Source organism: Ornithorhynchus anatinus, chromosome 7 (assembly GCF_004115215.2).
Source record: "Ornithorhynchus anatinus isolate Pmale09 chromosome 7, mOrnAna1.pri.v4, whole genome shotgun sequence".
Lineage (NCBI taxonomy): Eukaryota > Metazoa > Chordata > Mammalia > Monotremata > Ornithorhynchidae > Ornithorhynchus > Ornithorhynchus anatinus.
The window spans coordinates 42,554,093-42,569,513 of record NC_041734.1 but is presented as its reverse complement, the minus strand read 5'-3'; the positions used below and the strand labels follow the sequence as shown (position 1 = coordinate 42,569,513).

At 45.4% G+C, this 15,421-nt stretch overlaps 1 protein-coding gene across 1 annotated transcript in view; it reads right to left on the bottom strand.

The window, feature by feature from the left end:
* Positions 1 to 15,421, bottom strand: part of LOC120638485 (rootletin-like) — a 47,332-nt gene that overhangs the window by 18,714 nt on the left and 13,197 nt on the right. Inside the window, exons 2-3 of the mRNA XM_039912486.1 lie at positions 10,198 to 10,348; positions 8,998 to 9,143 (exon numbers count right to left, since the gene is read on the bottom strand). Of these exons, the coding sequence (XP_039768420.1) occupies positions 8,998 to 9,143; positions 10,198 to 10,348 (297 nt within the window). The remainder of the gene's footprint in view (positions 1 to 8,997; positions 9,144 to 10,197; positions 10,349 to 15,421) is intronic.

The following is a 15,421-nucleotide window of genomic DNA, read 5'->3' as shown; positions in this document are numbered from 1 at the left end:
TCATGCTGGAAAATCTTTCCGCTGTCTGTGGAAACTTGCCTGATCAATCATAGTCATGAGCAGGCTTTTCCTGTGTGCCGAGATAGTTTACAGCAGACATTTAACTCCAACTTTTTTTTAGTAGATAACCCTGTCAGAATAGCCCTCAAAATCATTTTGTGTGTGTTTAGATGTTCGTTGTCTAGAAAAAAATTCTTCACCTGGGCTCAGCGTATTGAAATAATTACTGGGTTTCCATAGGAAGAGAGAGGACGTGGGGCAAAAGGTATCATTTTCCCTAATGACCATCCTCCACGTCCCTTTCAGCCAAACATAATCCCAGAGAGGGTGAAAGTCCTCATGCTGTCTCTGCCATGTTTGCTGGGGGGGGGAGCGGGAGAGAGCGTGTCCACTTCAGCTGGGACTTATCTTTATTTTTAAAAGTTTTATTTGTTAAAAGTTTATTATGTTCCCGGCACAGTACTACATAATGAGATAGATACACGCAATCAGGTTTTGGACACAGTCCATTCATTCATTCATTCATTCAATCGTATTTAATGAGTGCTGACTGTATCCAGAGCACTGTACTAAGCGCTTGGGAGAGCACAATGCAACAATAAACAGACACGATCCCTAGCCATGATGAGTTTACATTCTAGTGGTGGGGAGACAGACAATGATATAAATAAATTAATTACAGATATGTACATGAGTGCTGTGGGGCAGGAAGGGGGGAAGAACAAAGGGAGCAAGTCAGGGTGATGCAGAAGGTAGTGGGGGATGAGGAAAGCGGGGCTTAGTCACGGAAGGCCTCTTGGAGGAGATGTGCCTTCAATAAGGCTTTGAATGTAATGAGAGGGATTGTCAGCTATGAAAAGGCCAGAGGCAGGATGAGAAGCAGTGTGGCTCTGTGGAAAGAGCCAGGCCTTGGGAGTCAGAGGTCATGGGTTCGAATCCCGGCTCCGCCACTTGGCAGCTGTGTGACTGTGGGCAAGTCACTTCACTTCTCTGTGCCTCAGTTCCCTCATCTGTAAAATGGGGGTTAACTGTGAGCCTCACGTGGGGCAACCTGATTACCCTGTATCTACCCCAACGGTTAGAACAGTGCTCTGCACATAGTAAGCGCTTAACAAATACCAACATTATTATTATTATTATGTGGGCAAGAGGTCAGCAGCGAGATAGACAAGATGGAGGTACAGTGAGTTGGTTGGCATTAGAGGAGTGAAGTGTGGGGCTGGGTGGTAGTAGGAAAGCAACAAGATAAGTTAGGAGGGGGTAAGGTGATTGAGTGCTTCGAAGTCGATGGTGAGAAGTTTTTGCTTGATGAGGAGGTGGATGGGCAACCACTGGGGAAGCGTGGACTCAGTTCTTTTTTTAGAAAAATGATCCGGGCAGCAGAGTGAAGTATGGACTGGAGTGGGAAGAGGCAGAAGGGAGGGAGGTCAGCAAGGAGGCTGATCCAGTAATCAAAATGGGATAGGATAAGTGCTTGGATTAATGCAGTAGCAGTTTGGATGGAGAGGAAAGGGTGGATTTTAGCGATGTTGTGAAGGTTGAAGGGACAGGATTTGGTGACAGATTGAATATATGGGTTGAATGAGAGAGATGAGTCAAGGATAATGCCAAGGTTATGGGCTTGTGAGACAGGAAGGATGGTGTTGCTGTCTACAGCGAAGGGAAAGTCAGGGGGAGGACAGGGTTTGGGTGGAAAGATAAAGTGTTCTGTTTTGGACACATTAAGTTTCAGGTGATGGCAGGACAACCAGGGAGAGTTGTCCTGAAGGCAGGAGGATATGCGCGAATGACAGAGGGAAAGAGATCACGTCTGGAGGTGTAGATCTGGGAATCATCCACATAGAGTTGATAGTTGAAGCCACGGGAGCGAATGAGTTCTCCAAGAGAATGGGTGTAGATGGAGAATAGAAGGGGACCCAGAACTGAACCCTGAGGGACCTCCACAGTTAAAGTGACAGAGGCAGAGCCAATGAAAGAGACTGAGAATGAGTGGCCAAAGTCACACAGAGGACAAGTGGTAGAGCGGGGATTAGAATCCAGCTCCTCTGAACTCCGAGGCCCGTGTTCTATCCACTAGTCCATGCTGCTTCTCTATCTCATCTCTCCGTCCTCATGTGAGGCCTGGTGAGGGCTCAACAGCTAGTTGAGAGAATGGTACCTAAACTCCTAATGGCTTCCTGTGACTAGGGATTCTAGGGAAGCTGCACGGTTCAGTGGAAAGAGGCCGGGCTTGGGAGTCAGAGGCCAAGGGTTCGAATCCCGCTCTGCCACTTGTCAGCTGTGTGACTGTGGGCAAGTCACTTAACTTCTCTGTGCCTCAGTCACCTGATCTGTCAAATGGGGATGAAGACTGTGAGTCTCCCGTGGGACAACCTGATGACCCTGTATCTCCCCCAGCGCTTAGAACAGCGCTCTGCACATAGTAAACACTTAACAAATACCAACATTATTATTATTATTATTACCTTCCCTCTTTGATGATAACCCGCAGCCTCACTATGTTTGGGAGAAGGACACTGGGGGATTTGTTTACACTCCTTCCTCTGAGGAATCTTGCCCAGGAGTCAGATGATCCCATTCTTGAAGATCCCATACTAAATAAAAGACATTTGGAAGAAATTCACCTCCTTGCTGAAAGGGTAAGCAGGCTTTCATAACGTTGCACGGGTTCAACTTTTACATGGGCAGAAGGGGGCAGGGGGCATCACTCTTTCCCCTCCATACATGTTCCCTCAAGAGTAATGCCTGGCTGCACTACCTTCTTAGGCATGGTTGGAAGGAGCCAGAGAAGATCCAGAGGGCACACTAGGCTGGTATAGCCAGTCAGGGTATAGATACCCTTCTTCTCCTCCAACTGCCATTATTCTGGATTATTCTGGGGGACTGTCAGTAGAACCGGGCCCATCAAGGGACCAGTTTCAACCCAAATGAACTAGGTTCAAAGAGATTCGGGCTGCTTTTTGGAGGTGCAGAATGGGCTTACTTTCAGCCTCTGTGATTCAATCCTATTACCCCGACCCACCCAGGGTTTCTGGCACATGAAGGGAATCGATGAAGGTAAAAGTTGTTTTCTGGGGTTAAGGGCAAATGGGGCTACTGTAACACATAACACTGTCAGTTTGTTGTACGAGAGATTGATGTCATGAGTGCTGAAGGGGCATCCAGTAAGGATGAGAACATCGTGTGTATCGCAATGTTTGATTTCATTGGTTTTTCCATGAGAAATCGCTGCCAGAACACAGAGGCCTGCTGGCAGGAGTGAGATGGTTAATGGCATAGTATAGTCCAGAAGATGCCAGGCCATGAATCAGAAACACCAATCTTCAGAAGAAAGCGGGAGCCAGGGACACACACACTAATGAATTCATCTGAAGGATTAGAAAGTTGTAAATGAATCAGAGAGTTGAAGTGTCCTTAAGAAGCCTGAGAACAAGGGCCTAGATGTGCTTGAAACTGTACTGTTATCTGAAAGAAATATAGGAGTGATAATGTAAGCCTTCTAGATAAGACAAAAAATAACCTGTGGAACCTGAATTCGGAGAAGGAAATGTTTTCCTGGCATGTGGTGGGAGGGGAATGGGGCCAGGGCATTAATATTCAGCACACTCTGGGAATAGCAGTCTGACTGAGCGGTGGTCTGTTTGATTGGAAAACTCCTTCCATTAAACTGAAGGTTCCTTGAGGGCAGGCACTGTCTTTTATTTATTTAATACGATCCCCAGCACTTTGGGTTGAGCACAACAAACGCAATTGATGATGATGGAGAAAAAGAAGAAGAATGGAGGACAACCATGGCAAAGATTCACATTTCTCTTCCCAGGTGTGCCCAAGGCCAGCTGCAAGACTTAGAATACACTACTTTGTGCCTTCTTAAACTGGAGAGAATAGAATTTCCATCTGCCAACCCCATAGGTATAGGTATGAGATAATATATTATTCTCTTGGGTATTGCTGTCACAGGTGAACCTAATTTTTCAAGTTACAGCTGCAGAAAAAAAAAAAAACTGAGTTAAGGGAAGCCTTATACCTGAGGGAGTGAAGGATGAAGGAGAATGTGTAGCAGGAAAAGAGGAAGGGGTCATGGACTCTGAGTGAACTGGGAATAGGGGAACTGGAAGTAGAGGAGGTGGATTTGTTAGAGCTGTGAAAATCCACCCTGGAGCCAGAAGTTTTTGAAGAAAGTGTGTGTGTGTGTGTGTGTGTGTGTGTATGTAGGTGCATTTGTGTGTTCACGCCTGTGTCCAAGGTTGGAGAAGCCAGACAATTTGCAGGGCTTAAGGGTTTACAGAGCCAGAAGGATCAATTTAAAGAGGGAGAAGAAGAGACTATTGATCCAGGAAGAAAGGGGTTCCCGGAATGGTAGAAGTATTAGTATTTATTGAGCACTCGCTGGGTGCAATGTAATGTAATACCAGCTGCTTAGGGAACAAAGTGTCATGTTCTCTGCCCACCGAGAGCTTGCATTCTAGTGGAGTGTATATTTAGAGCCAGTGTGGAGAGGTCTGAAGAAAGAGGCTTGGGGAAAACCAGTTTCTTAGAGGGAGAGTTTACTTAGCTGGGAAAGGAATGTTTGCAGAAGCCGGAGAAGGGGCTGAAATGGGGAATGAGAGAGCAGCATTAAGCATTTAGACTGCATCTTCACCTTGTGATTTCCAATAAAGAATCTTAAATACAGTGAAATACACTGATGTCTGTGAAGTGCAGGGGCCTCTCAGAGGAAGGTCATAGTCTACAAATGACTTTAACACTTCTCTGATGAGTCATTCCTACTAACTAGGATGCAATTATTTTCCCTATTATTGACATGGAGACTGGGGTGAAGAGTCACCTAATTAAATTCCCACAGAAAGAACAAGTGCCAGAGACAAGTTGAGAGTCCAAAGCCCTAACGGGATAATGGCTGACGGAGAAGGAGGCACTTCACCGTTATGGACCATGAAGGTAGCTGGGTCCCCTCAATCTCATGCAGGCTACGAGCAGGCTTAAAGTAACCCCATTTCCTCGAGCTCAAAGTGGGATGGGAAGTCACGTTCTCAGTTGTCCTTTATGCTCAATGAAAATGCCCCTCATGGTGGCATTCACCTTTGAACTGCTTAGGAAGCCGGCTACTTCCTTTTTTCCTCATGCGCGCTATACGACTTTTAGACTGTGAGCCTGTTGTTGTGCAGGGACTGTCTCTATCTGTTGCCGAATTGTACATTCCGAGCACTTAGTACAGGGCTCTGCACACAGTAAGTGCTCAATAAATGCGATTGAATCAATGAATATGACAAACCGCTACAATCAACAGTGGACAAAATGCTGCTTGACGTTTTAGTCTGAAGCCCAGTTACAGCTCGGGGAGTGCGTGGCTAGCCATATTCTTTTTTAGTAGTCAGTCCAGAGGGATTCTGGCTATATCTCGCTGCTATGGAAAGAAAGGAGATGGATATTTAGTAGTTTCCCAAACCAACTCTCTGACCTTCGTTCTTGAAGATGGTGAATATGGTGGTATTACTGAAGGAGTGCAGTATTTCCTCAGCGTTCCGTACTAAGTGCTCACCCACTCTCTCTTTCTTTTCCTATGTACATAAAATTTAGAATATATACATGTATATGTACACATGAATATATACACGCATATACACGCATATATTCTAAATTCTAACACTAGCAAAGGTTTGTGGGTCACATGAAATGCATATATGAATTATTATCTTAAGAATATTTGTATGAAGTGGCTTTTCTCTGTCAGCAAGCAGTGAGCAAAAGCTGATAGGCAGCATTATCTTTTGCCCAGAATTTTGCCCATCTAGGCCCAGAATTCAACTCTTTGCTCAATAAAGCATTACAGATCTCTCATCTGCAGATTTATCCAGACCTATCTTGAATCCAAGCAGCAGGGCCCAGTGGATAATAATAATGTTGGTATTTGTTAAGCACTTACTATGTGCAGCGCACTGTTCTAAGTGCCGCGGTAGACACAGGGGAATCAGGTTGTCCCACGTGGGGCTCACAGTCTTAATCCCCATTTTACAGATGAGGCAACTGAGGCACAGAGAAGTTAAGTGACTTGCCCACAGTCACACAGCTGACAAGTGGCCGAGCCGGGATTCGAACCCATGACCTCTGATTCCAAAGCCCGGGCCCTTTCCACTGAGCCATGCTGCGCACGGGCTGGAAGGTCAGAAGGGCTTGGTTTCTAATCCCAGCTCTACCACTTGTCTCTTGTGTGACCTGAGACAAAGCACTTAACTTCTTTGGGCTTCAGTTCCCTCATCTGTAAAATGGCATTGAAGACTGTGATCCCCATGTGGGACAGGGACTGTGTCCAACCTGATTAACTTGTATATATCCCAACACTTAGAACAGTGTTAGACCCACAGTAAGTGCTTAACAAATAGCATTATTTTAAAATTACCATTATTATTTTCTTGTTTTCTTCCTGTGGTAATAAATTCTATATGCTTCCTACCTGCCACGTTTTGGGTGAAGAAGCTTTTCCTTTCATTTATTTTGCATCTACCACCTTCAGGTTTCACTGGATGCTCCTTAGTCTTGGGCTGGGGAGTTCAGTGAACAATTTTTCTTTGTGGACCCAGGCCTCCACTTCTTGATTTTATAGACTTTAAATTCTGAATCAATCATTATTACAAACTATCAAGAGTTCCCATCCCCTAAATGATGAAAGCCTTTCCCAAGCTGCTCAACTATGGAAAGTGGGTCAGGAATCTATCAAAGTAGAAATGGTTTAGGGTTACTAAAAATGTTAACTTAATTGTGGCTCTTTTCCAGGAGTCCAGTGGACCTAATCTAACTTAATCGTGATAAAGAAAAGACACATTCTATTTGAGAGTCCCTTGAGGATAGAGGGGCATGTTTAACCCTAACCTGTGTGTTCTCGCCCAGTGTTTAGTACAGTGTTCTGGGCAAAGTAAATGTTTAATAAATACTATTACAAATTCTACTACATGGGACCTTTTTTGCAAAGAATATGTTGCCATGCATGGTTCTCAGACTATTTTTCTTCAGAAAAGAATGACTATTTAGAGCAAAACAGCTCAAAGAAAGACTGTAAACTCTTTGTGTGTAGGGAATGTGTCTGTTACAGTGTTGTGTCAGACTCTCCCAAGTGCTTAGTACAGTGCCCTGCACACAGTAAGTGTTCAGTAAATGATTGATTAATTGACTTCTGTGTTCTTCTGTTTCCTTTGCATCTGGTGCCTAATCCTTTGCACGTCAATAGCCACAGTGCCAGATGGAGTTGGAGGTGGGGGGAGGAGGAGGAGGACAGGACCAGGGTTGTATAGGTCACGAGCTTAGCTTGAGTAGTTCATTCAGAAGGGGCAAATCCCGGGGCCTTGCGATGCCTGCCAGAGTTTCATTTGAAGGATGATGAGGGGGTTTGAGAGTCTATCATTACTGCTCTCTGATGGGAATCTTTGACCGGTAGAGTAATGGTGTCATGACCCCACAAGAAGCAGTGATCTTCCAACATGAACGGCCGTCTCCAAAAAGAGACCAGTTGCCTACTCCACCTGCATGTTCCAGAGAGTAGCCAGCCACCTGGGAAAATGAGGCTTATATAATGATGACGATGGTATTGTTGTCTATTTGCACATTCCAAGCGCTTAGTACAGTGCTCTGCACATAGTAAGCGCTCAATAAATACTATTGAATGAATTTGTTAAGTGCTTTTTATGTGCCATAGCTCATCCGGTTCAGCACACTTGAGGAATTATCAATGATTTCAGAACCAATGATTTCCAAGCCATCTACATTGGAACATATTTCCTGGCAGCTCTTGGGAAACCTTCCTTTCAAAGAAGGAGGAGCAAAAGAGTGACTCAGGCGAAGGAGTGTCTGAATAGGTTTAAAAGGAGCTGACTTTCCCCTTCCCGGCTCACGGCTGTGGAAAAGCTAAATGAGACATTGGCACTGGGACTGTAAACTCCCCTTGCTTCCCAGCCAGTGCCAACCCCATGCTTGGGATACAGTATTCTAGTTCTTTCCAGCGATGGATACCCAGGATTCAGAAGGGCAAGGAAGCCCAACGTGGTATGACTGTTGAATCATACACGTCAATCTTGAACAATGAGATTTATTGTGAAGAAAACCTCGCGGAGCTAAAAGCAAATACACATGTGCGGGAGAAAATGATCGAGGCATTTAATTAAAGTAATAATAATAACAACATTTGTTAAGCGCTATGTGCCAAACACTAAACTAAGCGCTGGGGTAGATACAAGCAAATCGGCTTGGGCCCAGTCCCTGTTCCACAAGGGGCTCACAGTCTTAAACCCCATTTTAAGTAACTGAGGCATAGAGACGTTAAGTGACTTGTCTAAGGTCACTAGCAGACAAATGAAGGAGCTGGGATTATTAGAACCCAGGTCCTTCTGACAAGCAGGCCCATGCTCTATCCACATGGCCATGCTGCTTCTCTCATATCCAGATGAGCTTTGGAATGATAAGGTTGGATTCGTGCAATAGAAAGAGGCCTGGTTAGCAAACCACTGTGTGCTCTCCCTCTTACCCTGTCTCTCAGCTACAAGAACTCCACACTTCTCAACTGCAGTTAATGTGGTTGGAGAAACAATTCACGTTGGAGTCCATAAGGAATCCCAACTGTCTCCCTCATTCTTCCTTGGAGAGGATGCACCCTGGAGCTTCCAGCTTCCAGACATATTTCAACAAGAATTTGCACTTCCGCGCTTTTGACTCCCAGGCCCGTATTCTATTCCCAGCCTTTATGCTACCGGCATCAAGTAAAGCCAGTCGCTAGATCGACAATGAAAAACTCATTTGAAATTGAGCAGCGGGGGGATTGGAAGGTTATTTACAAAGTGATGATTTCCTGATCTTGCCCTGATTCACTGGCATGTCAGTCGGTGATCCCCCGGAGACGCTAGGGAGAAAGAGTCGAAACAGTGATACTGAAATAGGACGCCCAGTCGGCGGAAGAAGGGTTTGGTCTCTGTGAATGAAGGCTGACCTGGACTGAATCACCGCACTCACCCTCTCACTCACAGCGTGGTACTTGCTTGCCAGTTCATCCTTCTCTGCTCGGGTCTGGGCAAGCATATCCTCTAGCCGGGACAACTCTCTCTGCAGCAGCTGGTTTTCTTCTTGCATGTTGGCTGGAGAAGAGGCTTCCCACAGACCTAAGAGAGAGGAAGAGGCACTAAGAGCACCACAGGTGACCCAGGAGGAACTCTATGAAGGGAGAGGCTGTGGATGGATCGCCCGTGGACCTCGTCATGTGTATTAACAATCTCTCTGCCTGATTTGGGACAAAAGGAATACATGGACCGGTCTAGGGTTAATTTTTTATGAAAAGGAGCTTGCACAGGCCCAGTTTCAGCTTTCGATGGAAAGCATAGGCCCGGAAGCCAGAGGAAAAGCGTTCTAATCTTGGCTCTGCCACTTGCTTGCTGTGTGACCTTGGGCAAGTTGTTTAACTTCTCTGTTTCCTCAGCTATAAAACTGGGATTCAGTACACGTTCTCCCTCCTGCTTATACCAGGAGCCCGATGCGGAACAGTCCCTGTATCCAACCTGATTAACTCGTATCTACCTCGGTGTTTAGAACAGTGCTTGACATAAAGTGCTTAACAGATACCATAATTAAATGAATTAAATTAGACTGGGATGCTTCTATGGCATGTGAGACACGTAGGGCTCTTAGTTTCCTAGGGCAGTTTAGAACCTAAAAATATTTTCTTTTTTCTGGTATTAGGTTGCACCATTCAAATGATTTTTTCTCCCTCCATGTTTTTTGCCTTACTATTGATGTGGGCTTGAAACAGGTGTTAGTAGTGATAGCATTTAAGTGCTTACTATATGCAGAACATTGCGCTAGGCTCAGGGAAAGAATACCCAAGTGGGAATTTGTCAGAGTCCCCGTCCCCCTGGGGGTAACAAAATGGCAATGTTTGAACACGGCCCAGTGGCTGATCGAACATGAGGCTTTCAGCCGAGACCTGATCTGAACTCCTTCATCGACAAGCTCTCGAGAGACTTTAGCCCTTGAAAACTCTTCTCAACACCCAGAAGCGGAAACCTGGCTAGATCTCTAGAGGTAGAGGTGGAACTGGTTTGTCTGTGAAGACACTGTTACCTACTGTTCTGCTTTTATTCATACTCTGAGGCCAGGTCTTCGCCCTTGCTCTCCTGCCCAAATTCCTCACAGGCCTAGAGAAAAACCTTCGCACGTTACCTTGGAATGGGTGCTCGACCAGGCTTCCCGTGACGATCTGACGAATCCTGGCAGGCACAGAAGTGGGCGGGGCACGCCCTCCCTCCCCTCGGACCGTGAGACTTTTGTCTTCTCTGCTGGCTTCGGGGCTTAGAACCGTGTCCTCTAACCTCTGAAAAACATCACAGAAAGGTAGAGTCCCAGTGGCTCTTCTCCCTCAGCACCGTGAGGACAAATAGGTCCACAGAGCAAAAGCACTTCCGAACTAGATAGATTCAGTCTTCCATGACTGCACTCTCCTTCATGCAGAACACATTTATCCTGAGCCTCATAACTCTCAATGCTGCCACAGGTGAGGAGGAAAGAGAGGGAAAAGGAGAAATCAGAGGAAAAAATCAAAGACCTCCACATTCCTCGGGATGACCATCTTGAATTTCTTCTTTTCCTTACACCTTCTTTGAATCATGAACCTTAGCTCCAGATGGCTCTTCCTGAATGTTTTCAAGCATATTCTGTAATTCTCCAAAAGGAGAGGTGGATATTGGATGCGAAAAGACAGAGAAGGTGAGAGGAAGAGAAGGAGCAAGAGAGAGAGGAAGTAATATCTCCAACCCATTCGTTTAGAAAAGAAGCCCTGTGGAATAGACAACTATTTTACCCTGTCAGTGGTCAGTGTGCTGTTCAAGTTTGCTATATTCCTAGCAAGGAAGAGACTCTCACTAAGCAGATTTAGGCTTTAGTCGAAGCACCGAGCTTTTTTCTTTAGCAATAGCTCCCAGAGGCATTGACTGCCAAACGAATGTTAAAATCATAGACTGTGAAGACGCCGACCTGCTCTGGGGGTCTTCGAGCTGTTTATTTACACGGGGATCTCTTAGGCGCCCTTCATACTGGTATCTTGGAACCGGCGCGCACTACTGAAAATCAAAGCAAATACACACGCTATCTGTAAGGGTAGCCAAGAGAGTCTCCGTCGTCGTTGTGGCTCGTCGTAACTATCCGCTGACAAACAGGCCTCTCATTTCTGCCAGACCTCCCTTTGCCAATGCACAGTCTCGTCCTGTAATCTACCAGCCTGGAGCAGCTCTGCTACAGGTGCTCCTTCATCTTTTCCATGTCCCCCTGAAAATGGATGAAAAATAGTGCAGAGCTTCCCAGGAATGCTGTTTATTGTAAGCTCCATTTCTGTGGGGAAGTTTAATCCCTAGCTCTCTCTGGTCTTTCCTTCTCGGGGGCTGCCTTGCAGCACTGACGTGCCGGAAAGGTCAAAAAAGGATTCCCCTGACAGGGGGACTGTGATGGGACAAGGAAGGACTGAGTGGTCATAGCCAAAAACAAGGTCTTGCCAAAGTGGAAACCTCCACATTCTGCTTTGGTCTAAGCAGGATCTTCGGGAAACCTGTTTGGTGAGGCTCATTATGTTTGGCTTATTATTTGGGAGCAGTGTTCCACAGCTCCTCTAGGCAACATAAACCAAGTTGCTCATTCTGGGCCATGCCATCAACCTCGATCTGGGCAAAGACTCTTATTGTCTAGAAGCCAAAAGCTGTAGCTTGTCTGGTCAGGAGCCAAGGCCTAGCTGTAAGGAGAATTCTTACGTCTAGAATGCCCAGAGGGGATGCAGTGGTGACATTTGGGTGCCACTTAGTTCTAGCCACAGAATGCTGAACCTGGACTTTCTGGCTTGCGTTGCTCCACAGAGGAGGTGGAAGCCCAAAGAAATATGACTTTGTCTGGGCACCTTAATGATCATGGCATTTGTTAAGCACTTACTATGCGCCAGGCACTGTACTAAGCACTGGGGTGGCTACAAGCAAAATATAAGCAAATATAAACAATTAGTCTCCCCGCTTTCAAAACCTTAATGAAGGCACATCTCCTCCGAGAGGCCTTCCCTGACTAAGCCCTCCCTTCCTCTTCTCCTGCTCCCTTCTGCATCATCCTGCCTTGCTCCCTTTATTCATCCCCCTTGCCAGACCCGCAGCACTTATGTACAGATCTGTATTTTATTTAGTGATATAAATGTCTGTCTCCCCCTCTAGACTGCAAACTCTTTGTGTGCAGGGAATGTCTTTGTTTTTCGTATTGTACTCTCCCAAGCACTTAGTACAGTGCTCTGCACAAAGTAAGCGCTCAACAAATAGGAGTGATTGAAGTTTGGATGCCCTCCAAGCCTACTAGGAACCAAATATTATCCAAAGAAAACAACTCCACCAGATCACCCCTTGTGCTTTCAGGATGCGGGGGTGAGTGCGAGAGACAATCTTGGGGCCAATCAGATGGTGATGCTTGTTCTGGGCACCACGTCATCCTTTTTCTGTCAGCCTGAACGTTATAGCCCTGAATGATTTTATCGTACGGAAAAGTGGGTCCTTTCATATTCAACTCCTACTGTGAAGGGAACTGTTCCTTTCCCTTTCTTTCCTCTTTCACTTTTGCCTCGCCTACTTTCTCTTTCTCTTCCCACTCCCTCCAGGGTATGGCAGGTACCATGCAGTATGGGGAAGGAGCAACACACTCATAAACTTTAGACATTTAGAACGTTTCCAAGAGGTCCTTTATTAGCAAAGATATCGATGAAAATGTTTCAGTTATGTAATGTGATTCAACTGCGGGTATAGTGCATACCCAACAGGGCCCAAGAGGAGAAGGCAGCTCTGAACTACTCGGATAAGTTAATCAATCAATGGTATTTGTTGAGCCCTTCCTATGTGCTTAGCACTGTAGTAAGCACTTGGGATAGTTCAGTACAACAGAGTTAGCATATACGCTTCTGCCCACAAGGAACTTACAGTCTCTCTTCTATTGGCATTGGAGGCATCAGCTCAGTTGGAGCAGAAGCTGCACAAGCCCGTCGAGTGCCAAGATTTTACTTCCACTGTCTGTGGTAAGGTGAGCCCAGTTTAATTATTATTAATTATTATCATTATTACTGGTAGTGATTTGATGAATACCAATAATAATAATAGTATGCATTAAGTGTCTACTATATGCCAAGTACTATACTAAACACTGGGGTAGATACAAAATGATCAGGCTCCACACAGGGTTCTCTGTCTAAGAGGCTTCCAAGCGCTTAGTACAATGCTTTACACACAATAAGCGCTCAATTAATATGATCGAACGAATGACAGGATGGCCACGCCCTGCCCTAAAGGAGATTAATACTGTGCAAGTTGTTTCTGATCCCTTTAGACTGTTAACTCCTTGTGGGCAGAGGACAGGTATTGAAACCCCATTTTTCAGAAAAGGAAACTGAGCATGAGAAGTTACGTGAATTGCTCAAAGTCACACAGAGGTCAAGAGGCAGACTGGGGATTAGGACCCAGGTCCTGTGAGTCCTCAGCCCTTGGTCTTTCTGCGGTTAGTACAGTGCCTGGCATGGAGTAAGCGCTTGATAAATACTCCAATTATTAAATATTACTTGGGAGAGTACGATAGAGTAGGTAGAAACAATCCTTGTATAGGAGAAGTGTTCAATTTATCAGGAGAGACAGACACTAACGTGAGTGTAAATCGAGGTAGGTATACAAGGGGTCTGGGGGTGAGAGTGGAGTGAGTTTCTAAGTGATTAGGGAGTATGGAGTATCTAAGTACTTAGGGAGTAAGTGTATAGGTGATTTAGTAGGGAAGAAAATGGGATGGGGAGATGAGAGATTAGTCAGGGGATCCTTCCAGGAGGATATGATTTTAGTAGGGCTTTGAAGTTGGGGACAGTGGTAGGCTGTAAGCTCGATGTGGGCAGGGAATATGTCTGTTTATTATTTTATACTCCCCCACGTGCTTAATACGGTGTTCTGCACACAGTAAGTGCTCAATAAATACAACTGGATGAACGAATGAATGACTGTCAGATATGAAGTGGGAGGGAGCTAAGAGCAAGGCAAACTGTACTTCGATCTCATCTCTCTCACCGCCGATCTCTTGCCTACATCCTGCCTCTTGCTTGGAACGCCCTCCCTCCTCATATCAGACAGACAGTTGCTCTCCCCAGCTTCAAAGCCTTCCCTGGCTAAGGCCTCCCCTCCTCTTCTCCTACTCCCTTCTGCGTGGCCCTGAATTGCTCCCTTCGTTCATCCCCTCTCCCAGCCCCGTGACACATATGTATATATATCATTTATTTATTTAGTTATGTATATTGATGTCTGTCTCCCCTTCTAGACTGTGAGCTCATTGTGGGCAGGGAATGTGTCTGTTTATTGTTGTAGTGTACTCTCCCAAGTGCTAGTGCAGTGTTTTTCACATGGTAAGTATTCAATAAAAATGACTGACTGAATGAATGAGCTGGGATTAGAAACCTAGATCCTTCTGACTCCCAGGCCCATGCTCTATCCAATAGGCCATGCTGCTAAAACTGTCCAAGAAATTAACAAATTACATGGTGACTCTTCTATCCAGGGCCTTTTCAACCTCTCCTCCCCCCAACCCTCTGCTCTTCTCCTCTTCCCCCTCCCCTCAACACTGTGCTCATTTGTATATATTATTTATTACCCTATTTATTTTGTTAATGAGGTGTACATCCCCTTAATTCTATTTCTCTTGATAATGTTGTCTTGTTTTTGTTTTGTTCCGTTTCGCTTTGCTGTCTGTCTCCCCCGTTTAGACTGTGAGCCCGTCATTGGGTGGGGATGGTCTCTATCTGTTGCCGAATTGTATATTCCAAGTACTCAGTACAGTGCTCTGCACATAGTAGGTGCTCAAAAAATGCTATTGAATGAATAATTGGAGTGAGACCCTATGGAAAGAGCACGGGCCTGGGAGTCAGAGGACCTGAGTTCTAATCCCAGAGCCACCATGTAGCAGCTGTGTGAGCTCAGGCAAATCACTTTACTTCTCTGTGCCTCAGTTCTCTCAACTGCAAATGGGGATTCAATATCTGTTCTCCCTCCTACTTAGACTGTGAGTCCCCCCAGGACCTGACTATCTTGTACTTACCCCACCACTTAGAACAGTGCTAGACACATCGTAAGTGCTTAAGAAATGCCAGCATTTATTTTGTTTCATTTTAGTGAACACTGTCATTACCTTTTTATTCAAATAAGAAGATTTTGCTTTTGAAGGTGATTTTATTATAAGATAAAATAGACATTCAGTGGGTCGTGCTATTTCAAGGCGAGAAAGCTTTGCTTCTCTTTCTCTGTTAGAGATGGGGATACTCTGAATTCTAACAATCCTGGGGATTTGCGGGCTCCAACTCCTTTATGATTTTTGAGGCTTCACTGCTCTCTTGTGGTGAGAAAGAAAG